Raw genomic sequence first — 27,565 nt, 5'->3', positions numbered from 1 at the left:
AGTGTCCATTAAAATAACAGCCAAAGTTAAATCATGTAAAGTAGGAGTATCATTTTTAGTTCCAGCGCCTGGTTAACAAGGTACAAATTCATGAATTTGAACCAGCTCACCAAGGGCTATGGCAGATAAAAATGTAAAATGTGGCCCACCTGTAGTTTAGACCTTTACTTACTCAAAGCAATTAGCAATTAGCGGCTGTTTATTGCAGTGGATATGAGGAGTCAGGGTTCTTTGTTAGGAACCTGTGACCAGTGACCCATTTGAAATTGAGGAAAAGAGCAATAACAATTTAAATAGAAAATTTCTTTGCCCAGAAATAGAGTTTATGGCCCCTGTAGACTTACACAATTTGTACACCATTGCGCTTAATGACGTTTCCGAATTCTTTTATATGCCTGGGTTTGGTCCCTGGAAACACTTTAGTGGAGCTTCCTGGTTCCAAAGCAGTGGTTTCCAATCTTTTGAAGTATGAGGACTCCTTTTAAACATGCACCTCCCTCAACATAATACTATTTGTATCTTTGGTAATCATTGCCTGAGAGAATACCTAGTGATGTTCAGTAATGCTTCCGTCCCCTCCCAATTTTTTTATTATCAAAAATTTAAAACATACAGAAAAGGGCGGGCCCTGTGGCTTAGTGGTTGAGTGCGCGCGCTCCGCTACTGGCGGCCTGGGTTCGGATCCCGGACGCGCACCAACGCACTGCTTCTCCGGCCATGCTGAGGCCGCGTCCCACATACAGCAACTAGAAGGATGTGCATCTATGACATACAACTATCTACTGGGGCTTTGGGGGGGAAAAACAAACATACAGAAAAGGTGAAAAAATAGTACAGTGTTTACTTCTATATATCACCACCTAGATTCAACAATTACCAATATTTTCCATATCTGCTGTATCTATTTACCCACATTTTATTTGCTGAGCAGTTTGAAAGTAACATTGCATTCCCTACAAATAAAGACATGTTCCTACTTAGCCACAATACTTTTCCACACCTAAAATAAGGAGCAGTAATTTCCTAAAATGGTCTAATACCTAGCATATTTACATATCTCTAATTATTTCCAAATGTCTCTTGTGGCTTCCCTCACTTCTCCTTCAAATGCAGGATTCAGCCAAGGGTCACGTATTGTGTTTGGTTTTCTGTTTCTTTAAGTCTGTTTTAATCTAGAACAGTCCCCTCACATTTCCCCTTCTATGACACTGACTTTTTGAAGAGATCAGGTCAATTGTCTTGCTGATTGTCCTCTACCCTAGATTTATCTGATTCCTTCTGAATGGCTGCTTTTTTTAGAAGGAACTATTGATGAAGGAAGCTATTCTTTATGGAGGAATGCCAGTTAATAAACATAGAAAGAATGGTAGAAGTAGGAAATCAGTATTCTTCCATCTCCTATGAAATAATTATTTAAGGCAAAGATGCTAAATCCATTAGGTGAAAGGTTTTTGGGAACATGATACTTATACAATGCCAAAGTATTACCCAACACAATACTTGCCAATTGCAAGGGGGAGAAACATACCTTTACAATGGAGAGATCTTGGGCCTGGGGACCAAGTGGTTAATCTTAGCATCACTCCCAGTGAAATAACCTAACGTTCCGTATGTGCTGCAGCAAGAAGTGTATAGTGTCATCTATGAAGTATTCTTAAATGGTTGATTCAACCTAGTCAAGCCTTGAGACCTAACTTTCAGTTGATAGGAAATATAGTATAGAGATGCAAGTTAAATGACCCCATGAGGAAAAAAAGACCAATCCAGTAATGCTTGTAAATGAATGTGCATTTTGTTAATCACCATCACGTTTACCTTTCCCTGAAAACCAGCGGTCCATGTTACTCAGTGGGCAGACAGGGCTTGTACACATGCTGTGTGGACCCCTTGCGGTAACTGCCGCTCTTGGGGAGTCATGGAACACTGTGGACTGCAGTTCCTTTGACAGGGTCTCATTGCAACTTGTACGGCTTCTTAATAAATATAGGAATTTAGCTCACAAACGTGTCAGTCTGCCACCTTTTAGAAACACTGAATTCACTTAGTGAAGTGTAAGGATGAAGGATGGAAAATTGATCGTGCCCCAGAATATTTAACTTGCAGGAGTTTATATGTTTTGCAGTAGAGGTGTTTGGAAAGAACTGGAAAATTGACACTCTTTTATTTGGTGCCGGCTTGTGATTAATTTAGTTTCTGATTTTGCTATTCCCACAACTGGTCTTGCAGAAATATTCTAGGATTAAGTTGTTTCATCAAGGCAGTGTATTTATTGAGTGGTCATTGTTTCAACTCTAATTTATTATTGATCTTTCAGGCCCACAGCAGCAGAACTTTTAAAATGCAAATTCTTCCAGAAAGCCAAGGTAATGTGCTTAAAAACCCAAGTAAATCTGCTATTTTGAAATCACTATGAATTTCTGTGTATTCTGTTTGATGTTAAACTGTTGGGAATATTTCTTTTGCAGAACAGAGAGTATCTGATTGAGAAGCTGCTTACAAGAACACCAGACATAGCCCAAAGAGCCAAAAAGGTAAGCGCCTAGCCCTCAGGACCCAGCAGGAGCCGCTCCCCACCCAGGGAAATGAAACCCAGAGAAAAATAGGAAAAAGATTTCCACACACTCAGGATATGCTATTTAGAGGTTATCTAATTAGTGATTACTCAGATAACTACATTTTGCCTTTTGGTTATCTCAGCTTGCTGTTATGTATTTGGGTGTGGAAACAATGTGAAACTCAAATGATTTCGCTTTTCTATCTATCAGCTTTGCTTAAAGAAGGTCAGAGGGGAGGGGACTGTGATGAGGCTTATTATGTGATGAGGCAAATATCCTTGAATCCTTTGGATTTTACAGAAAAGGAACAGTCATTTTTTTTTTTTTTTTTTTTTAAAGATTTTATTTATTCAGTTTTTTCCCCCCAAAGCCCCAGTAGATAGTTGTATGTCATAGGTTCACATCCTTCTAGTCGCTGTACGTGGGACCCGGCCTCACGCTGGACGGAGAAGTGGTGCCTCGGGGCGCCCCCGGGATCCGAACCCGGGCCGCCAGCATCAGAGCGCGCACACTTAACCGCTAAGCCACGGAGCCGGCCCCGGAACAGTCATTTTTAAACAGTTTGAAATAACAGAATGAAAAACAAAACTTGTTTTTAATGGTTATTTTGAATATCTGTGGGATATAAGTTTTTTCCTTATTAAAGACGGGTGGTCCCTTTTGTAGTCTACCTTGTTAACTAAATTATGTTAATGATTACCTGAAAAACTTTCCATTCTAGGTTTTAGGTTTTTAAAATGATATGTATGTGTGAGGGTATTTATTTATGTATTTACCAGAGTTTTATTTATTTGTAATTACTGATTTCATTATGGTATGAAACCTAACAAAATTTAAGCTCTGGTTTGGTTTAGTTTCGTTTAAAAAAACTTTTTTTTTTAAATGCAAGGAAGATTAGCTCTGAGCTAATATCCCTTGCCATTCTTCCTCTTTTTGCTGAGGAAGATTGGCCCTGGGCTAACATCTGTGCCCATCTTCCTCCACTTTATATGGGATGCCGCCACAGCATGGCTTAACAAGCGGTGTGTTGGTCCACGCCTGGGATCCAAACCCGAAAACCTGAGTCTCCTGAAGCGGAGTGCACGAACTTAACTGCTACACCACTGGGCTGGCCCCAATCTAGTTTTAAAATTTTATTAGCTATTTATAATTAAAAATATTTATGTAGTCACAGATTTAGAAAGGGAGGTCCTTTTTTTCTTTCTTTTTTACAGTTAATAGTTATAGGGAAAGCTGATTCAAATCTGAGTTGTCTGCTCTGTAAATAAAATTGGCAAAGAAATATGTATTAGAGATTGCATCTCATCATGCCAACGTATAATTGACTTAGAATGTTAACTTCCAGACATTACTTTGTCTGAAACATTTTGTATGAAATACATTTAGCTGATGCTTTTGAATTGTTTAAAACAGATTGTAAAATAAGGCTTTGAGAAATGACGCACTCTGGACAGGTATCTGAGTGCCTCTCCTGGACCGGGAGAATTCCTGAGAGTGGGCTGGTTCCTGGGCTGTGGGCCTGGGCTAGGAATGGGGATTGCTGTGTTGACTGCAGAGACCTACCTGAGCCAACGTGGGTCTTTGGGACCTCTCTGAGGGAAAAGTGAAAACGTGGCAGATGGTCCATCAGAGTGGCACATCTCAAGGGACAGCACACAGAAACTAAAGCTTCAGTTTGAAGCAACAGGAAGTAGAACCGCCCAATGAAAGTGTGAGGGCTCCATGCAGAAGACTGAAGGAGGAGCCTGGAGAGATTCCCTGGGGTGTTGGAGTCTAGCATGGGGTCTTTTGATCAGAGATCTAAAATGTCAGCTAGAGTTGAAAAAAGCTGTTAGAAAGCTGTTGGCTTGTACAGTATCTGTCCCCAAAGAATATATATATTTTTATCTCCGCTTTTTTTGCTAGAAGTTTCATCTGGTCTCATCCCATAGCTATTCCCAGAGAGGGGCTTTTCCAGGCCTGCTTTCTCTCCAGAGCTTGAGTTTCATACCTCCAGCTCCTTGTGCAGTGGTCCACCAGCTTTTCAAGTGCAGTATTCCAGAGGGTTCACCTTCCCTCCCAAGTCTCATCTTCCTGTGCTCTGTTACTTCCTGAGTCACCTGACCTCAGGACACTGGGATTATTTTTATATTTGAGACCTCCTTCCCCCCTTTTCTTCCCCAGCTAATCCCTCTCCGAGTCCCCTGCACATTTCCCTCTGCAACATCCCTACTTGGAAGGTTTTCCTCCTGTCTTTAACTGAACAATTGCAGTCAATTTCTGACTGTTCTCCCTCATTCTTCCTTTCTGTTCCTTCTTAGACAGTATCACAAGATTAACTTTCTGGTCATGTCACTTGGTTGCTGAAAAGTGGTTCCCAAAATTAAACAAGAACAACCATGAGAGCAAATAAATGAAAAAGTTAAAATTAAAAAAAAAAAAGGTTCCTATCAAATAAAGGCCAAGCTCCTTAGCCTTGAATTCATGGCACCATTGCAACTTCCAGTCTTAGACTCTAAACTCCAGTTAAACTGAAGCACCTATAGTTCTCCCTGCATAACCCATACTTTCCTTTGAGAAAGGAAGTATGAGACTTCCATCAGTTTGAGAAAATGAAGAATCTGTTCAGACTCTGACTTTGTTTTCTTTCTTTTAAAAGAAATATTTAAATTATTTATTACATATTAGTGTGCTGGGCATTCCAAATCCCATTTTACGTGTATCTTAAACGACAAGAAGCTAGAGTTTTGGGAGATGTGATTTTTCAACCATGTCTTCTGCCATTTACTTGCTCCTTGATTTTAGACTTGAACCTCAGAGCTTATTTCGTCATCTATCCCTTCAAATGGAAAATGGCCCCATGTCTCAGAGTCACATGGAGGAGTAAAGGGAGACTCTAAATGAGTTCTTTGAACATCTTATAGAAGAGAGTGGCCCATAGTACTGTTATTCTGGCTCTCTAGCTTCATTGAGTTGGCTGTTTTCCTGTCATAATTCTCGTTTTAAAGTACACTTTGGGTATTAGCTACACTCCGCTCCTTGCCCATAGCTTCCATGGCAGATGTGCTGACCAGAATGACATCCATCACAGTGCATGTCTTGTTCATAGAAGTGCCCACACAGGTTTGCTGCCTCAGTGAACACATACACTTGGGTGTACCAAGGAGAGGCCATTGGAAACTCTGTTGTTCACTCACTTGAATCCCCAAAATGCTTGGCATACACTTGTTTAGGATTCCTGTTAATAGCAGATGAGCCTCCCTCCCTCCCTCCCTCCCTCGGGCTCGTGATGTTGGTAAGCAACGGTGCTGTTCTTTATTTGAAACTTCTCATGCAGGCTTGGCCATTAGGAAGTAAATATTATTTTAATCACCCTGTGTTGAAAACCTTTGTTATAGGATGTCTTTGCTTGTCTTAGGTTCTTAGGGTGTTTAAGTAAATTTAATTTAAAAGTTGGTACAGGGGAGTCCCTGGTGTCATTTGTGTTGTTCACTTTTGGACCTTTCTTTATTGACATCTGCTCAGCCGCTTCCTTTCCTGTTTGCTATGGTGCCTTCGAGTTGATCGTGCTCTAGTTTCCTGGTGTAGATTTATTCCTCACAGGCTACTTGTGATGTGAAATGATTTTTGTGTGTGTGTGTCTATGGTAATTGCAGAAATAGAGGGATATTGTATCACTGCTACATTTGGGTGGAATCACTGTGAATTGGAAAAACTAGGACAGTATTTGTGGATCCCAGAATTTCTTATATCAGGCTGTCAGACTGGTTTCTTATTAAGGACCCAAGGCGTTGGCTTCATTTGATACTTCTATGTGCTTAGGAATAAATGAGTAGGGATATTAGAGCTCACATTTATTTAATACTTAATATGTGTTCATAATTTGTCCTTTTCTGTTTTTGCTTTTTATTTTGAAATAACTTCAGACTTACAAAAAATTTACAAAAATATTTCTGTATATATTTTTTCTCACTCTTTCTTTTGAAATATTTCAAAATTGTAGATATGATGCCCTTTATCTTTAGGTGTACCTTAGTATATATTTCCTAAAAACAAGGACATTCTCTTACATAACAGTGTAATTGTGAAAATCACGAAATTAACATTAACACAATATTGTTATTTAATTTTCAAATCTTATACAAATTTTGCCACTTGCCATTTGTCTGGTCCAGGATCTAATCTAGAATCATTTAGTTGTTATGTCTTCATTAATCTGAAATAGTCTTTCTTTTTTTTTCACAACCGTGGTGCTTTGAAGAGCACAGATCAGTTATTTTGTCAAATGGCCCTCAGTTTGGGTTTGTCTGGTGTTTCTTCATGATTAGATTCAGTTGATGCATGTTTTGACAGGACACCTCAGAAGTGATGCTGTGTTCTTTTCAGTGTAGCATGTTAAGAGTCACGTGATCTTGATTTATTCCTTTACTGGTGATGTTAACTTTTCTCACGTGCTTAAGGTGGTACCTACCAGCTTCTTCATTGTCAACAATTACTTCTCAGTAGGAGAGATTCATTAATATTATATTCTTGCATTATATTAAACATTAAAAGGTAAAGTGAATGTGCTTACTGTACAGGGTCATTTAGTCTTTTTTCAAGGAAACATGCTTTATGTCATTATGGTTGTGCATTCATGGGATATTAATGATAGGATTTCTCTATGATTTCTCAGCGATTTTGCAGACAAGGAACACTTTGCTAGGGTGTGATGTTCAGATGTAAGTAGGAAGTAGGAAGGATGCTGCTCCAGCCTCTGTGTCTGGTCTGGAAGCAGCAACGGCTGGATCTGTGTCTTTCATTGGGTGAGCTGCCTAATCGCTGAGCCTCATCTGTCAAATGGAGCCCAGGATACTACGCGTGTTGCTGTGAGGATGAGAGGTGATCCGTGTGGGATGTCTGGTGCTGTGTTTGACACGTAGTGGGCGTGCAGTCCAACACAGGCTGCCGTGGCTATCGTGTAAATACAGAGAATGCTTATTGTGGTTACAAAGACAGGCATTTTAGAAGTACGCAGTGAAATAGGGAAGGAGGAAAGAGGAAAAAGTCCTGGTAGCAGGGCGGGTGGGGGTGGGGGTGGGGGTGGGATGAAGGTCATTTCGCTATTGCTGTTGCTTTGGATGGAATGGAGAAAAAGCCCATGGAAACCTACAAAAAGAAGGAAAAGAATGACAATCATTATTTCATTACCGTTGCTTAGTCACCTGTCTTCATGTTTTCTTTTCTGCCCCATCAAGGTGCTGATGGTGGGCAAGAGCCAGGCTTTCCCACTGCTGCAAATCCTCTCTGCCGTGAGAAGTTCAGTGTGTGTGTTTGTGAAGAGCCTAAGAGTTGTAAGAATTAAATGCACACACCGCTGATATTCCTTTACAGCTTGTAGATCACTCTCCTATATGCTTCCTTACTTATTCTAAACAATTGTGCTTGAAGACTGGTAGGGCAGATATTATTGTCACATATTACAGATGAAAGTGTGAGCTGAAATGACTTGCCTAAAGTCACATGGCTAAGAAGAAGCAATTCTAATTTCTGGTTCCATACTCTTTCCATTAGATTGTACCTCAGAAGGAAGAAGAAAAGGGAGAGGATAGGAAGGAAATACAGATGGAGAGGGTAGGCAGAGTTAAATGGCGTAAGTAGGGAAAGGGGGGTACATTTGTCATTCTCAGAGCGAGTAATCTGCCATTTAACACATGTGACGGGGGCATCCACGCCATTTGTGGGCACTGGGAGATGCTGTAAGCATCACTGTAGGAACCTGGAAAGTTTGCCAGGGTTCTAGCAGGTGTGGAGGGAATAAGGCGATGAAAGGGCTTTGGAGATTCTGAAGGGAAGAGAGATGGCTAGTGCGAGTTTGGTGCATCAGCAGTTGTTAAAACCTGCCAGAAGCTCAGCTTCTCCTTCATGAAATGGGGAGGGTAATAATACCTAGCTATGTTTTTGAAGACTAAATTAGGTAAAGCATCGGAGATGGATAGCAAAGTGGTTGGCACAAAATAATAAATGGCACTAGGTTATAATCATACTAAATTTTATTATTTTATATAATAAAACATTTTATATAATCACTTTGTTATTATAATGTTATTATTGCTTTTATAACATTTTTCATTGCCACTGCTGCTATGGGTACCACTGCTGTTGGTCCCATTTCTGCTGCTGCTGTAACGGCTGCTACCATTACAACCACTGCTACCAATGATGGGCACTGAGGTGCAGACAGATAAAGGACATTTCCAGGCAGTGAAACTCACCTGTCAGTGGGGAACACGGTGCAGTGCAAGCATCAAAAGACGTGCAAAACTCAAAGAGTAGCAGAGACTAAATGCTTTAGGATATGGGCACAGAATATGTACTATAGGAATGGGGAAGGTCAGGGAGCTGGCAGATGGGGGAACGGCGGCGGGGGGGAGAAGGAAAAACTCACGCTTACTGTGCACCTTCATGCACTGTGCTAGACACTTGGTTTACACTTATCTCAGTTACTGTAGCCTTGTAACAATCAATGAAGACCTGAATAACAGGACAGAGGATAAGATAGATTATTAAGACTGGTTAAAAAAATGCAATAACTACTTTGAAATCTGAGTGAAAACCAGGATCATGAATATCTCTTGGTTCTTGATCCTTCGATTTACAGACCTGAAAATTGAGACCTAGGGAGGTTGGGCCTTGACCAAGGCCACATCGTCCTATAGTGGCAGAGGTCTGAAGCCAGCTTCGCGGTTTGCTCCCATTTAGTCTCATCTTTTAGTTGATAAAGAGGAAATAAAAACCACTCTGAATTTCTGGAAAATTGCCGTTTTTCCTCCTGGAATCTAATAATCAATTTATAAGATATTGAAGGTTATACACTATCAAGAAATCAGAGAAGAAATAAGGTGATTTCAGATGCTTGATGGATGGACTGTTCCCAGTCTGCCCGGTAGAGGGCAACAGTGGGTTTTAATTCTCAAGTTCTGCAACGCAAACTGAGCAAAAGTTTTTGGCTTTGTTGAAAGTCTCAGATTTGGAGTAGAAGGATCAAAGGTACGTTAGGTCCCTACTGAGCCGTGAGTACTAGATGCCGTAGTCAGTCGAGGTGTTTTTTTTACTAGGCAGGAGGTTGAAGGGTGATGGTTTAAGTACTTTTTGCTATCATTTTAAATTACAAATCAAAGTAATCTAACATTTATATTTTACATAATTCATGTCAAAGCCGAAAGTCTTAATTTTGAAGATGGGATCGGAGAACTTCTGGTATTTTGTGGTCAAATTAATACAGTTCTGGTTAGTGGTAGGCTATTTCCAGAAAGTTCTTTGGTTCCTGCAGTTCTCTCCAGGGCCAGGTAAATAGAAGAAGGAAGGAGTCAAAGTGTGTGGTAACCCTGAAGGAGAAGTGAATCGATGTCTGTAACTATCACCATATATATTATGGATTTAGTATAAAATACTCCTGATGATTCAAGTAGGTGTGAGGGCGCATGTTCTCTTACTGCTTTGTGTTTCTCTTCCCCATCCTCTTGTTTAAAAACAACCATATGTATTGGTAATATATCTTATTGAGGAACTCACATACCCAAAAGGAGGAGGACCATGGTGGTTGGCGATGTTATTTTTCCTGTTTTAGAGCTGAGAGAACAGTTGGCCAGAGGGGTTAAAGTTATTGGTTAAACTGGGTCTCTAACTGGGACAGATGTTCCCAGACTGTAAGCTCGTTGATGTTTTCATTCATTTTTATTTTAAATGCATTATTTTTGTCAGTTTAGAATGTAGAGTTCATTTGGTCAGAAAAGTGCTTTTGGTCACTAGGGGGTGCTATCAGAATAGTTTATTTACTCTGAGAATCTGTTCTCAGGAATTGCTTACTAGTCTATAAAAACCCATGCCGTTTAGATTTTTTCCTTTTGCACCGTGTCTGCTGTAAGGAGCTTGACTGGTGTTTGTGCTGGGGGTGAATTAGGCAGAGGTGAGGAGAGAGGAAAGAACAAGGGGGAAAAGCTTCATAAATTACTTTCAATTCAATTGGTGATTGAGTGAAAAATGCATATATTCTGGGTAAGTGGCCTCTTTCTGGTGGCATTTGACTTGGAACCGAAAGGATCCACTCTGGAAACTGTGATATGCTAATCCTGGTAGCCCCATTTAGGGGGAATATCTGTATTTTCAGGTTGAGGTATCTTTTAAAGACACCAGTTGCTTAAGAGAGCTTTTTAAACAGATCATGGAGGTCTACTTTTGGAAATTTAAAAATAATGACATACATTCTGAAAATATTGTGAGAGATACTGTTTGCACAACTTTAGTTTGTGGAGAACTGATTGTTTTCTTTTACTGGAAATGAATAGGCAGAAACAATGGCCTTATTTCACATCCAGTTAGATTTTTGAGATTTGTGTGTTGAAATGCGTCATGTGCTTCATTTTTTGCCTTTGGGAAATTTGCTAACGTTTTCCAAAGCTTTGTGCATCAGCTCACTTTTCTGAAACTCAGTTGGCATCCATGTGCTGAGAGAAGTCCCGGGCTGCCTGCTGGTCTAGTGTTCACTGAACATCACTGACACCCTATGAGGAACGGACCCCCATTAAAGGCGGTTTGCTTTTATTCACCTTCCTAGCTGGCTCTCATGCCAGCATACCATTTCTTTTATTTTTTTATTTTTTATTTTTTTGTGACGAAGATCAGTCCTGAGCTAACATCCATGCTAATCCTCCTCTTTTTTGCTGAGGAAGACTGGCTCTGAGCTAACATCTATTGCCAATCCTCCTCCTTTTTTTTCCCCCAAAGCCCCAGTAGATAGTTGTATGTCATAGCTGCACATCCTTCTAGTTGCTGTATGTGGGACGCGGCCTCAGCATGGCCGGAGAAGTGGTGCGTCGGTGTGCGCCTCGGATTGGAACCCGGGCTGCCAGTAGCATAGCGCGCGCACTTAACCGCTAAGCCACGGGGCTGGCCCCCATTTCTTTTAAAAGTAGATAAACCATGAAGGATGGAAAGGAAAATTTGACTAGAGTTGTGGAAGAACTAGTATAACAAGTTAGATGCTTTGTTGATCTTATCAAAACTCTAATAATATGATTATATCTTCTCCCTGGTTTAAAACCCTTCAATGGCTTCTTGTTAATTACAGGATAAGTTCCAACTTCCTGCCCCTGATAGGATGAGGTCCATGTTACTTGTAGAGTAAGGACCACACAAGGCTCCCATGATCTATGTTCGACCACCTCTTCATCTCCAGCCTTTCCTTAGTCCACTCGCCACCTCGTCTTGACACACCCTTACAGAATTACTGATTCTTCTTTCCTACCAACATACACCTGAAACCCCACGTGGGTTTTCCACGAAGGTGTATGTACCAATCTCTCTGTTTAGAAGGCTTCTCCCCGAACTTGTATCTTTCCAAGCCTAGCTCCTCTTTGGAAGCTTTTTCATACCATCCCGCCTGCACCCCAGAGAGTTCATCAGTCTTTCACCTGCTCTGCTTCTGTACCTTGGGCTTAATTCCCTTGTTGCACTTAGCGTCATATGTAGTTTATTTCCTCACTTTTGCCTTCTCTTCCAGACTGTGAGCTCCTTGGCTGCAGGAATGGTGTCAGATTATTCCCCATACGCAGCACAGTATCTTGGCCAATCAATAAGTGTTTCTGGAATTGAAGTTCAGCAAGCAAGATTGTGAAGTCATGATGATAGCCTTTATGGGAATTGATGTGAGAGCATGAGGGGAGGCAAAGCAAATCTGCATTTAGTTTTAAAGGAGAATAGTTAAGGTGTTTTTCAGTTGGTGCTATATTCTTGTATTTAGGACTCAGAGTTTCTGTGATCTTAGGTTTAAAATCCTTTGTTATCTCCAACTTGCTAAGAGTCCTGAGTGAGCCAGTTAACTTGGTTCACCTTTGCCACCTTATCATAAAGTAGAATGGTTAGATTTTATTATCTAACAGTCGTGCATTGTCCACTTTGGATTATTTGACAGCAAAAACTTAGTCCCTAGCACTCAGCATATTCTATGTTGTCATTTTCTTCTCCCAGCCAGGATGCACATAAGTTTTCCTGTTACCTGAAGCCACATTTAATTAGGAAGATATTTTAAAACTAGATTCAGATTTTAGTTTTTAGTACTCTCTAATTTTGGATTGCCTATTACTTATCCCTTCATTTAGGGGAAATAATTTAAACTTAACTCTTTATATCGTGATCCTGTAAGTCTTTAAAATGAGTATGACATTTTGGAGAACGGAAGGTGAAGGAGATAGAAAGTAATGGAACTTCTGTGCATAATTGGGAATGGAAGAAGTCCATGCCCATGGAAGGAATCCAGATGTTTTGCCCTCCTTCCTCCCTAACCCCGTACTTTGTGGTCATTCAGGACATGTGGTGAGGCCAGCAGAGGGCGTGGTACACATGCTTAAAAAATCATTCTGTGAGTGGGAGTGGGGGGTTGTGCTTGTTTTATGTTAATCAAATTTGATTGATATAATAGAGATGCATGGCTCTATTGTTTTTAAAAATATGGTCAGAAATATCGGGTTTTTTTTTTTTTTTTTGCAATTTCTTTTTATTTTGAAATTAAGTAGTTTTAAAACAAATTTACATTCAGAAGGCTCAGTTAAGGTTGCACTTTGATATAGGATTTTCTAAGCTTCCCATTAAATTACTTCTCACAAATTCAAATACTGATTTAGAAGAGTGTATAATAACTTTTAATTTTTTCTCACATACAGAAAGGAAAGGAGCCCGTGTACAACTTACAGAGCAATAACAGAGGTAGTCTATTCAAACAGCAGCCTTTACTTTAACCCAAAAGTAAGAGACCATTTGAAATTGTTTTGGCTGTTATGCAACCAGTTTGTTAGCTGATGTAATCCAACTGGGGAGGAATTGGGAAGGTCTTGTAGTATGGAGACTGGAGGGGGCCCCTGAGAGGGTGAAGCATGGGCTTTCTCTGTGACTTTGTGGAAAGTATAGGAGGTAGGAAGGAGAAAAAGGAAGTGGAGAGTGAGAAACCCAGCCTGGAAAGAGGTGGGAAAGACCCAGGAGTAGCTCTTGGTCAGGAAGCTGGGATCCAGAAAAGTCTGCGTTTGAAGGTAAGACCACGCTTGGGCTCTTCAGGCAGGCCCCAGCCAGATCCTGGCCTTTCCACTTGCTTCTGAGGTGACCTTGAGCATCAGCTGAACTCCCCTGTGCCTCATCTGTGACGTGCAGGCTGTTCACTGGCTTCTCATGAATCCTCTAGGGTGAAAATTGAATCCATAATCAGGCCTCCAGTGCTTGGTCTAGTCCCTTCCTCATCCTTAAGACTTCTCTCCTACTCTGCACCCCCTGTTCTCCATGTGTCCATTCGCCCAAGGCTCTTGCGTGTGCTGCTTCCCCCTCTGTTTGGAAGTGTCAGCCCCCCGTATCCTCAGCAGACCTTAGTTTCAGCTCAAAGAGTCATTTCTTCAGAAAACAAAATTGGAATCATGCTATATTTATTGCCCTGTGATCTACCTGCATTTTCATTTAAGATACTAGTGGATGTCTTTTTGTGTCAAGAAACATAGATTTACTTAATCATTTTTAATGGCTGCATAATATTCTACTGCAAGAATGACTATAATTTATGATCAATTTTTTCTTGATGGACATTTAGATTGTTTCCAATTTTTTTTATTGTTAAACACATTGGTATGAACACCATTCTACACATGTTGTTGAATACAGTCTTACTTATTTTATTAGGATATGTTCCTAAGAATGGAATTACTAGGTCAAAGAGTATAAGCCTTATAATTATTGATGCATATTGGCTTACTAGTGTTTAAAATGGGAAGCATTGTACTTAGGGGGACTGGCCTGGTGGCACAGCGGTTAAGTGCACACACTCCGCTTTGGTGGCCCGGCAGGGTTCACAGGTTCGGATCCCGGGCGTGCGCCGATGCACAGCTTGTCAGGCCGTGCTGTGGCGGTGTCCCATATAAAGTAGAGGAAGATGGGCGAGGATGTTAGCCCAGGGCTGATCTTCCTCACACACACAGAAGAGGCATTGTATTTAAAATCCTAGGCTAAGTCTTAGGTCTTTGATCTATAAAACAATATATTACTTATGCACACACACATATATATTCTTTTTTTTTTAAATGATCATATTTATTTATTTATTTATTTTTTTGTGAGGAGGACTAGCCCTGAGCTAACATCCAATGCCAATCCTCTCCTTTTTTCTTGAGGAAGAGTGACCCTGAGCTAACACCCATGCCCCTCTTCTTCTACTTTATATGGGACGCCACCACAGCATGGCTTACCAAGCCGTGCGTCGGTGCACGCCCGGGATCCGAACCTGCGAACCCCGGGCTGCTGAAGCGGAGCGCACGCACTTAACGGCTTGTGCCACCGGGCCAGCCACCAAATATATATTCTTTACTCAGTGTCTAGCATATGGTATTTAATATTATTTTTGTGGGGGGGGATTGAAATGTTATTTATGTACATTTATTTTATTTCATTTTTTCCCTAGATCTGCAGTTAGCTATTTTGTAGAGAACATTACAGGTTTTCTGACAGTTTTGCAAGCTTGTGACTTTCAGTAACTGTAGAAGAGATTAGAATGCACCATGTACTAAGAGTTGATCCATATGGAGCCTATTCTGGAGGTCTCAGCTGGAGGCCTTGAACTCTTAGGCCATTAAAGGCGGTTAGGAGAGAGCCGTTGTCAGTGAAAAGTGTGGGGAGCCCTATTGTTCTGCAGCCTGTCCTTGGATAAGGAATTATTTTCAGAGTGGGGACTGGGCTGAGTGTGCAGCGTTATGAGGTGTTTTTGCCCATTATCCTGTCACTGCAATCTCTTCTGTTCAGAACAAACAAATGGTAAACCAGCTGCCAGCCCGAGAGTAACGGTGAAACCCTTTTCGCCATCCGTGGTGTATGGCTGTGGAGTGCTCATCGTGGAGGTCCGACGTCAGCCGTGTGTGCTGCACCCGGTGTCCGTCAGGCCCGGCATCTGCAGTCAGAGGGCAGCACCACACAGTTTGGATGCTGGGCTTTTGCTTCTTTCCTTGCTTTTGTTGTATACTAGTGTCCTGGTTCAAATCCTCTATGCTCTTAACCAATGATAGCTTTTAGAGTTGGAAACCCCATTTTTTATTCTGAATCATTGCATAGGATGTTTTGAAAAAGTATGACCTTGAGATTACATCCTCACTGCCCCTTGGCTGGCTTTGAACTTTGGGTGAGTCACCCAGCTTCTCTGAGCCTCGATTTCCTCACCTCAACCTCTGAGGGTTTTTGTGACGTTTAAATGTGACAGTTAATATCAAATGCTTATGCAGCGTCTGTAACGAAACAGGGATTCCATAAATACTTTTGCCTTCTTCTTCCTCCCTTGTGCGTTTTGTAAGGAAGGAGTTGTATATTATACAAGTGAGCTTTGGAAGTATTTAAATGTCATATGAGGATTGTCTTTTATTTTCTTAAGGAAATTAATGTCTAAGGTTAGTGAATTTCACCCCACTCTTTTCTTCTTCCTTCCTGCCTCTGTAGAGAGCCCCAGCAGCTAACCCGTGTTTTTCAAATAAAACTGTTTGTTCTCGCTCTTCTGCCAACGCACACAGTCTTGCTACATTCCTTAAGGACTTTAAATTACTGAAGTTTATTTAGAACTCTATTATTTATTTCTGTTTTATTGTAAAATTTCCGATTTCTTCATTTATTTATGAATTTTTAAGTTATAATTAGAAAGATTTCCTATTTTTTATATATATATGTATATATATATATATTTTTTTGTGAGGAGATCAGCCCTGTGCTAACATCTGCCAATCCTCCTCCTTTTTTGCTGAGAAAGACTGGCCCTGGGCTGACATCCATGCCCATCTTCCTCCACTTTATATGGGACGCCGCCACGCATGGCTTGCTAAGCAGTGTGTTGGTGCGTGCCCGGGATCCGAACCAGCGAACCCCGGGCCGCCGCAGTGGAGCGCGCACACTTAACCGCTTGCACCACCAGGCCGGCCCCGCTATTTAATATATTTTTTAACAGTTATAATAAATTTGTCTATTAGAATAAGGTAAAAGTTTTCTGAAATAAATGACCTCTAAACCAGCCCCTCCCCCCCTGACATTTTCTGTAATATGATGTTATTTCTATGGGATCCCTCCTGCTTTTCTCTTATTTACCACTTTGAGAGATATTCTCCTGTCCCCTTTCCTTACAGAAGCTTAATGCATAGTTGTTCTGGAACTTACAGTGCAGACACTCAGATCCTTTACCCAAAGATTCACATTCAGTAGGTCTGGGGCCATGACCCAGGACTCTGCATATTTTATAAGCAGGTCAGTTGATAGTGGTGCAAGGGATTGAAGTAGACCTTCTGGTCTGTCTCCAGCTTTGGAAGGAAACCATATTTATTGCTAAAGCTCACTATACAAAAAATTATTTAATAGTCCTGCTTTATAATTATATAGGTACAACTAAAATGCCTATATTGCATCTGCTGCTTTTGTCCCTTTGCCTACTGGCCTTTGGGCAGTGCTTTTTCCACCTCTCTGTCATGTACACTCTGAGCTCCACTGGAGTGGTCCCTCCTCGTTGTTGCAAATAAGATCTGTCTGATCTGCATTCTACGCATTGCTGGCTGGGCTATACCACGTGCAGCAGAGCTGCAATATCTTCTTAAACCATGACTTCTTTTGGTATTGCCTAATAGATCTTAAATTCATTATTAAAATGGGCATATCTGTCTTCAGAGTGCTCTGTCTTTGCTAGCGTTATTAATATCGGCTCTCATTTTTACCATCCTCATAATGCTAGTTTCTTTGATGCATAATATAGGAAGGTGTGTAGCAGTCTAACATGTTGAGGAGGCAAGATGGGTGAATGAGCCTTTGGCATACTCTGGGGCAGAGGGGGAGATAAAGTGATGTGGAAATTTTATTTTTGGACAATGAAGAGAAGGTTGGGAAACAGCTTTGGGCACATATTATAGGAGAGTTTCTAATAATGGAAACTGTCCAAAGATTAAATAGACTGGAATTAAAATCGTGAAGGACTGGAAGAGACCCTAGCTGTCATCTCAACCAGAGCTTCCCAACCAATGGCCAGAGCACATTGGTGGACTGTGTGTGGGTTGCAGATGAGCCATGACATTGATTCCCTCATCCCTTAGGGCAGTTGAGCAGAGCTTGGGATGGCTGGAGTTCTGGGGCTAGTTGCTGTGAATCACTTTAGCAGACTATCCCAGTATGCTATATAAATACGGTAATTCTCTATATGTGCCATAAGGTGCACAAGTTTTTGTGAAATAATCATCCAAACCACTGATATTAAAATTGTGTTAACCATCAAACAAAATCTCGTCTGGAAGTCCAAAAATTTGAATATAGGAGATTTTGAGAAAGCTTAGGAGTTCAAAGAGTTCAGTTTGAAGACTGTTGGTCTGAACCTGTCCTCCTGGTTTAGAGAGCAAATACTGAGTTCTATGGAGATTGAATGGATTTTTAATCAGTGACCAAGACCTGGATTACTGCTTTTGGCTCCTAGTTCAGTGCTATTTTTTTTGTATTGCTTAAGCTGAAGCTAGATGACAAAAATAAGAAGAATTAATGGACTGTAATTTCTCTGAAGAGCAGGGACCATCCTGTTTGGTTATCTTAAGTGCTTACCATGTTCTGTGACAAAACAGGTGTTTAGTAGATGTTGGTCAAATGAACGAATGTGATGGGATTTATCTTTGTCTCTATTGGGAAGTTGGGCCAGATGTCTTTCAACCCTCCCCCAATAAAGATTCGATGAGGTTCTTATTTCTTATCAGTGTTTGGAGGGAAGAAGGGCAGGTTTTTTTCTGTTGGAGTTGAGGGTGGCAAAAGCTCTTCCATTGCGTGTCAGACTTAAACCTCCAAGAACCTTAGGAAGTACAGAAGAATTTGAAAGTGAAATTCAAATAGATATTGAAACCTTCTCTTTGAATTTATAAGGAGAAAATTGCTCATTTTTTTGGAATGAGTTTTTCTTGTTTTAGAGTATTTTTTTCCCTTCACTGTGCGCATGTGAGAAATAAAATAAGTTGAATTTCCCAGTAACTAGATCCTGCCTTAAACATGGATTATAGTGCATTTCTGGGTTCACAGGAAGTGGAGACAATATGTAAGGATCCAAAAAAGAAAAAAGTGGAAGCTGAAATGTGAGTGGTGCATTGTATGTGAAGATAAATGCCCGTATCAGCTCTGCAAGCAGCAAGGGAAGAGAGCTGTGTCTAAAGTGTTGTTTGGCCCATACATTGATGTTTTATTTATTTATTTTTAAATTTAACCATTAAAAGTTGAGCCTGAGATTCCTGCATTAAGCTGATAATCCTGAAACTTGAAAGATGGCTAAAATCTCCCCAAGTGGATAGTGCCTCTTGGTTTCTGGCAGAAGCAAATGCAAATATTTTTTGAAGGAATGCTTTCCTCCAAAGATAAATAAAACATTAGAAATAAACAACTAATTTAGGTTCCCCCCTAAGAAATTCAGATCTTGGAATTATCTATATTATGCATTCTATATAAACAATCATATATGAAATGTTTAAAGAAATAAAGTGTAGAATCATAAAAACGAATAAGCAACAAAATATCAGAAATGACCAAGCAGATATGAAAAAGAAAGAGCTTTTAGAAATGAATCTTGTAACTGTTAAAAAAAAAAAAAAAACCTCAATGGAAGGACTTCAGTGAAAAAGTATTTGGTGATTAGACAGATTAGACACAGATGAAAAGAGAATTGGTGAGTTGAAGAAATCACCAAGAATGCAGCATAGAGAGACAGGAAGATGAAAATTATGAGAGAGAGCAGTTGATAGATGTGGAGGACAGAATGAGAAATTGTTACATAAATCTAATCTTAGTCTCAGAGGAACATAGTAGAGAAAATGCAGAAGAGGTAATATTTGAATAATTTTCCAGAAGTTGTGAAAGATAGCAGTGCACAGAAACAGGAAAAATAGTGTGAACAATCAAGATAAATAAAAAGAAATCTACACTTTGGTATTTTGGTAAAACTGTAGAACTCTAGAGATGAAAGGAAGATCTTCAAGTCAGCTGGAGAAGTAGAACAGGTCACCTTTAAGGGAATAATAACAGACCGACAGCAGACATCTCAGTAGCAACAATCAAAACCTGAAGACAGAGGAATAACTTAATGTCTTCAAAGTATTGAGAGAAAATGAAAATTTTCAAGACTGAGGATGGAATAAAGACATTTTGAGATTAACAAAAACTGAGAAAATTTATACTTAATGGACCTATGTGAAAGGAACCGTTAGGAAGAAGGAAAGTGACAATTAAGCGAGCTAAGCATCTAACTTGAATTAGAAAAAGAACACGGTTCATGTGAAGAAAATGCAAGGAAGGAGCTGATGAAGTATGAGCAAAAATTAGTGAAATTTGAAACAACAAAAGAAGATATCACAAATAAATTACAGTTTCAGCAGAGATTAAAAAGGACTATAATATTGCTATGAATTACTTCATGCCATATATCTAGAGGAGATGGATAAATTCTGAGAAAAATATAACTTAGCAATGGGCTGGCCCCGTAGTTTAGCGGTTAGTTGCACGCGCTCCGCTGCTGGCGGCCCTGGTTCGGATCCCGGGTGCGCACCGACGCACCGCTGCTCTGGCCATGCTGAGGCCGTGTCCCACATACAGCAACTAGAAGGATGTGCAGCTATGACATACAACTATCTACTGGGGCTTTGGGGGAAAAAATAAATAAATAAAAAATTAAAAAAAAATATCTTAGGGCTGGCCCGTGGCTTAGTGGTTAAGTGCGTGCACTCTGCTGCTGGCGGCCCGGGTTCGGATCCCGGGCGTGCACCGACGCACAGCTTCTCCGGCCATGCTGAGGCCATGTCCCACATACAGCAACTAGAAGGATGTGCATCTGTGACATACAACTATCTACTGGGGCTTTGGGGGGAAAAAAATAAATAAAATAAAAATTAAAAAAAATATATCTTAGCAAAACTGAGTCAAGGAAAAAAAAAGAAAAATGTAGTAGTCCTATAGATTAACAAAAGAAAATATTATTTATTATTTCTAGTACTTTATTAAATAACAAAAAGTGTATAAGAATTGTGGGTAGAAAAAGTATAAAACTTACTGGAAAATATTGAAGAAAACTTAATATATGGATGGAATAACCATGCATGTTGATAAGAAGACTCAGTATAATAAGGAAGTCAGTTATCCTCAAATTGATTGATAGAGTCCATACTGTTCCAAATTAAATTTTCTACAAAGATTTTTGAGAAACTTAACAAGCTAATTCCAAAATTTATTTGAAGAACATGGAAGAACACACAGTGTAGCTCAATAAGACATTGTGATTTTGGGGATAGACAGATGATCAGTGGGAAACAGACCCTGGATATATGACAGAGATGTATTGCAGATCTGTGTGCAAAGAGGGACTATCATATTAAGTAAATACTTCTGGGACAGGATATACATCATATGGAAAAAAATTCCTATCCTACACCATACATGTGGCTTCATTCCTGACTAATTAAAAATTTAATGCAAAGGCAAAACTTTAAAACTTTTAGAAAAAGAAAATATATTACTTTGAATCAGGGCAGGTTTTCTTAAGTTTCAAAAGGTCTATCCATAAAAGAAAAGACTGTTAAGGTCACCTGTAGTAAAGTTAAGGACAGCTGTTCATCAGAGGACACCATTAATGTAATAGAAAAGATGTTTTTAAGGCATACAACAGACAAGTGATTGGTATCTAAAATATATAAAGAACTTCTTCGGATCAATAAAAAATGAACATAAATACACAAGCAGGCATTTCCCAGATGAAGAAATACAAATGGCCCAGAAACATATAAAAAAATGCTCATCATCGTTATTATTCAACAAAACACTAAAACAGGAAGTCAGTAAAACTTAAGAAGGTAATACTATATTTTGTTCAGGATGTAGACCTACTGCTCCTCTTATAAATAGCTGGTAGGAGTGAAAAGTAGTATAACCAATTTCAATTTGGAAGAGAATGTGGTCCCTTCTTATAAAAGATATTTCTATGTCCTATAACCCAGCAGTTCTATGCTTGGAGATACTTTTGCACACCACGCCAGGAGACATTTATGAGAATGTTCAGAACAACAATGCTTATAATTGTAAACACAAGAAAACAACGCAGATATTCTTACACAGAAGGATTAAATGTTGTGTACCCACACATTAGAAAACCGTAGGAGTGAAAATGAACAGCATAGATGAGTCTCAGAAATGTAACACTGAGTGAAAATAAGCAAACTGCAGAAGACTATACTCAGAATGATACCATTTTTATAAAGCTCAAAAACAAAATTAAATGATACATAGGGATATATATTTGAGATAATACTATTTTTTAAAAAGAGGTAAATGACAAACAGAAAGTTCATGGTAATTAATGAGCAGGACTGGGACAGGGGAGGAGCACATGTGTCCATGTAGCAGTATATTAAGTTAGAGATTATTGTGCTTCATGGCTTATATTATAGGGTATGTATGTTCATATGTGTGTATCAAATATCGTATAACAGCAGCATGAAGAGCCAGACTGCCTAGGTTCCAGTCATGGCACCTTTGTTACCTAAAGGTTGAACAATGGACAAGCTACCAAACCTCTTCAAAGCTCGGTTTCCTTATCTGAAAAATGGCATGATAGCAATAGTACCTACATCATTGAGTTATGATAACTAAATGGGACACTCTGCAAGACTTCAGTTAGTGCCTAATACAGAGAAAGTGTGTGGTAAATTTAGCTCTTGTTATTTCATTATCTTTTTCTTAAAACATGGTAAGTGATGCTATATACTTCTCCTAAAGGAGATAGTGCCCCCGCACAGAATGCACTTCTATTCTGATTGTGCAATAAAAATGAGATGTTCACAATATGTATTTAAATATGCATAAATGATACATATTGATTTATTGAGAAGAGTTAATGAGTTTAGTAGAGATTCCTTCCTCTGACCAAAGAAGAGGGCTTCTGCAGGGAGGAGCAACCTTTATGCCTCCCAGATCTTTTAAATTCCGGATTATTAGCAGAAGTGCTCCTTCGTTTCTTGACTATGGCAAGAGAACACTGGAGAAAGGCAGTTTTCCAAAAGTGGGTCACAGGTTGCTACACCCTGGGGTCAAGACATCCCCAAACTGTTTGTGCTGTTGACCTAGAAGTAATCACATTTAAGTCTAGAAGTTATGAATGTGCCTCAGTGACGCGAGGAGACATTTTAGAAAGTGTGCAATTCCAATGGATAATTTAAAATGGCATGTATATTCTGGAGTAAGTAGGATTTTGCCAGGGTTGTTAAAACACTTGTTTGGAATTAGGAAGAGAACATTTAAAATTTGGTTGGTTTGAAAATGTTTTGACTGCACACATTGGGAAACACTGCACTGGATTAGTCAATAATAGCATTACTGGTGCAAGAGCAGGAGTCACCATAAAGTGAGTGATTTTGGGCCCTTTACCGGAGGCTTAGGAAAGTATAAACATTTTTGTTATGTATGGTCACAGGACATAGTCACTATGAACAATGTTAGAGTAGCTGTTACCACTGGGTGGATTAATAAGGACCGTGAAAATGAGTAAAATTCCCAGTAACGTCCCAGAGTTTGAGTTATATTCACACACATTTTCATTTTACCATTCAATGTAATTGTGAGGCAAAGAAAAGGCCAAATATTTCATAGGGCAGTTCATGTGTTACGAAGTTGAATATAGGTACATAGGTGTGAGGCGATTTTTTTTAAGGTCAAGTAGCCAGTCACTGAGTCCATATGTCCTTTATTTTATGGCAACTCCTTGATAAGAAATGTTCGAGCTAATTCCACATTTAAGTGCTTTACAGAGGCTGACAGATGTGGTGCGTGCCGTGCACTAGGTATAATTATCCTAATGTCTTTTAGGACAGATGCTTTCTTCTTTCAAGTAGGCTTGTGGTAAGTGAGGTGAGAGATCATTCTGGAAAGCTCCAGATTCCCAAAACCTTTCAAAACGTTTCCCTATAGCAAGCCGTATTATAGAAGAGCCCCTGAGTTTAAGATCTAAGGGTTTTTAAAAGACCAATTCGTCATGTTGTGAAGTTAATTCAGATGGGAATTAGAATCAGAAAAAAGCAAAGTTTAGAATATTTGAGAATAAGACCTGAGGATAAAATTGCAGTCACCCACTGATTTTCACTCTAATGGCTGTGAAGTTAACTAGTGATTATTTTAAAAGTATTTTATAAGCAGTGCCATTAATGCTAAATAGATGTTTATAGTAAAATAACCAACTGAGATAATTTTTGAAATTTAAAGCTATGTCATATGAAACAACCACGATTCTCCAGGTGACTCATCTATTATAAAAATAGCAGATCATCAAAATGCTTCCTTGAGTTTTTTTGAGTGAGTTTTATATTATCATGTATTCCATGTAATTCTGGATTATGGTTTAAGCTTTAACCTACGTGCAATTTAATCTGAGATATAATCTGTTTTTTTGAATTTTAGTTCTAATGTATGGATAGTCAATAGGAGTATTGATAACAACAGTAGCAGTAACAAGAATAGTAACAATAATAGCTAATCTTTATTGAGCTTAACCTACACCACATATTGTGCTAAGTGCTTGACTGACATCTTCTCATTGAATCATCATGAAGTCCTTAAAAGGCAGCTGCTATTACATCTCCATATTACAAGTGAGGAAACTGAGGTGCATAGAATGTAAGTAATTTATCCAGAGTCTCAGGCTGGTAGGTGTTAGGGTGGGAATTGGCACAGAGGCAGTCTGATGCTAGAGCTAATGCTTTAAAATATTATGCAATCCTGCCTCCACACTGAGTATCGTTATTTTAAAAATATATTGGAGTCTTGATATGTTACTGTTCTCAAGGTCTGTACATTAGGACTGCAAGGCAAGACTGCGTTAAACGAAACCCTTATTGTTCTTAAAGGAAGACAGAATTCTTATCTTGAATTTTAGTGCTATAGTGAGGTTCTGGAATAAATATAGCCCTTCAGTAGGACACAGCCGATTTCATTTCTCCCAGAATTGGAGTCATTACTCACCCAAGGTGTTGCCCTTTTGGTTGTGAATCCTGCAAACCCTGGCTTTAAAAATCTCAATTAAACGTGTACAGCTCCATGCAATCCTTCTAAAAGTCACGATTAGTATTTCCTGCAGATGTAAGCGCCTCTAAAAAATGGTGTTGGTTTATTTAAAATTTTCCCTTTAATTTTCCAGGTTTTATGGCTGCACCACGTCAGCCCAAGCTTACGTTTGAAATCGATTTACAAGCCCAGACTCCCCTTCCCAAAACCTTTATTTCTATGCCAATTAGATAACATCACATTGTGGGAATTTTCAGGATGCCCACTGAAACAAGGGAGTAGTAGTCTGCCTTTGGAAGCCTGGTTTGCTGACTTTGTTTCATAAAATGACTTCAAGTTGTCTTCATGGGCCAGAACTGGTTTGCAGTTTGCTGATTGTTGAGTTATGTCCTCCCTAATTGAGCACAGGCCTTGTTTTGTTCCAGTGAATATCAGGTTCGAGGAGAACATTAGGTAAGCTGTGAATTTCATCAGAATGAGTAGGGTGGACTGAGTTCTCTTTCATTCTCATATTAAGAAATTTTCTGGCAGTTAACTAGAGATTATAATGAAGAAGCACTTTGAAAATCCAACCTGCCTACCACTGCCAAAATCGCCTTTTTGAGCATGTTTCTCACATGTTGTTTATCTGCCCAACATGAACATACAGTCTTAGTTTTTACTCATTTTGACCCCAAACGGTAACGTAGTATATAGTTCTCTGCCTGGCTTTTTTTGGTGAATATATTTCCACATCTGTACACAACTTCCTCTTTCTTTTTTATTGCTACCTAATATTCTATTGTAAGACAATTTATTTAACCAGTTCCCTATTGTTGGACATGCTTCATTAATTATTCTTGTATACATATCATTTTGCATGTGTTTTAAGTTTTTCTGTAGGATAAATACTCAAAGTAGAAATGTAGGATCAAAAGATGTATATGTATGTAATTTGGGTAGATATTGCCAAATTGTCTTCCAAAATGTCATAGTTTTTAGAACCTTCGTCTCCCACTACTCTTCAATTAGAATGCTAAGTGTCAGCTAAACTAATTAGGAGCCCTAATAAGTGGTCCTGAAAAATAGGGTATAGGTTTTCACCATCACACCTGTTTTCTCAATTTCTGAAAACATTACTTCCTTCTATTCCGTTCTTCGCCTTCACAAATCCTACCCAAACACACACAAAACCCCTCTCTCGTGGGCTCACAGCTCCACAGTCCATGTTGCCTTTCTTTTCTGAATTTTTATGGCGTGTACACACTGTACTCATTTTGAAACTCCATCTCATACTACTTGCAACTTAATTGTTTCTTTGGCAATGTTTGGCCTTCCCGGTGGGATTATCAGCTATTTGAGAGCTCTTGCCTTTCTTTTTCTCATTTTGTATTCCTTCTTAATGCTTACGACAATGCTTTGCATGTTGTGGGATTCTTTTATAATCTTCTGAGGAAAATAGATTCCTTGTTTGGTAAAAAATAATACATGCTTATTATGAGAAAAAATGATGCAGAAAAAACTCCCTGAAATACCCCTATCCAGAGATAACCATTGTTGGCATTTTGTTACACATCCTTCCAGTCATCTCATTATGAATATATATGCATATACAGTCATGCGTCGCTTAACAATGGAGATACGTGTTGAGAAATGCATCAGGCGGTTTCCTCATTGTGCAAACATCATAGAGTGTACTTACACAAACCTAGATGGTATAGTCTGCTACACACCTAGGCTATATGGTACTAATCTTATGGGACCACCGTCATATACGGGCTCAGTCATTGACCACAATGTCCGTATGTGGCGCGCGACTGTATACAAATGGGCACGTACAGCTTTACACATGACCTCACACTATTCCAACTGTTGGGTACTTTGCTTTTTTCTTCAATAAAAGTTGTAGACCTTTCCCCGTGTCAACTGGTGTGGTTCTATATAATTTTTAACAGCTGCATAGTAGTTGTTTCTTACAGACACTGTACTTTATTTAACCAGTGCCGAACTGATTGACATTTTTGGTTCATAGTTTTCTATCTGAGTCAATGCATCTGTCGATACTAGTGCAATTATCTCCTTAGGTAAGGTAAAATCTTAGAAGTGAAAGAGCTGTGTTAAAGCATGGGGCACATTGTGGGATCTAAATAAGTTCTAGTAAAAGAGAAGGAAGTTTACAGAAATGTTGAGTACTTTTCCCTGGGCAGCTGTCAAATTCTAATAGTTAGCTGCGGCCTTCAGTAGCAGCATTCACTCATCAAAATCATCGAGAAATTTTGTACATTTTTAAAAGGAAAAAAAATCTCAAAGAGCTACTCTTGGAGAAATAACCTTTGTGTGTATTCATGAGTGTACAAATGAATCATTGCTTTTGTCCTTTTATCCTGTTGAGCAGTGACTACCTATCTTTCTCCTTCTTGAAACTGTTTTGGAAAGCTTGTCTAATTTAGAATATTATAAAAGTGTTTTCCCTCCTGCCAAGGTACAGAAAAGAGCAATGTTTTCTGTATCTTGGGGAATAGTTTGCTTAGGAAAGTACATAGTCTAATGAAAGGACCTGCAGCTGTGGGCTATTTTGAAACCTACTTGAAAACATTTTGGTGTGTTTATTTGTTTACTACTCCACTTTATTTCAGAAAAGATTCGAGATGGTTTACAAAAATGCAAACAATGGGCTGGATAAAATTTATTTGATAGATGAGAAAAAGGAGGTAAAGGGAAAATAAGGATAGGAAAGTAAACAGAAAGCCAGGAGTGAGGTTAGTTCACAGACTGCACATGAAACATGAAATTGCCATCTTTGGAGTTCCAAAATGGTTGAATACGGACAATTTTGTACGGTTCAACCACAATATTAAGTCTTATGTACTGGCTTGAGGTAGAGCTCAGATTGGCCTTGCGCCAGCATGATGGGGTTTGTAGTGTCATCCTTGTTATGATTAGAACATAAACCTCCTACTTGG

The 27,565-nt window shown here is 39.3% G+C and overlaps 1 protein-coding gene across 1 annotated transcript in view; it reads left to right on the top strand.

Moving 5' to 3' along the window:
- The window catches only part of STK39 (serine/threonine kinase 39), a 278,513-nt gene that overhangs the window by 109,166 nt on the left and 141,782 nt on the right, over window positions 1-27,565 (top strand). Inside the window, exons 9-10 of the mRNA XM_087435340.1 lie at window positions 2,315-2,363; window positions 2,466-2,531. Of these exons, the coding sequence (XP_087291466.1) occupies window positions 2,315-2,363; window positions 2,466-2,531 (115 nt within the window). The remainder of the gene's footprint in view (window positions 1-2,314; window positions 2,364-2,465; window positions 2,532-27,565) is intronic.

This window comes from Ceratotherium simum, chromosome 9, assembly GCF_057802395.1.
Source record: "Ceratotherium simum simum isolate JZ-2026a chromosome 9, ASM5780239v1, whole genome shotgun sequence".
Lineage (NCBI taxonomy): Eukaryota > Metazoa > Chordata > Mammalia > Perissodactyla > Rhinocerotidae > Ceratotherium > Ceratotherium simum.
The sequence above is the reverse complement of the archived record's forward strand: the minus strand, read 5'-3'. Positions and strand labels throughout refer to the sequence as shown.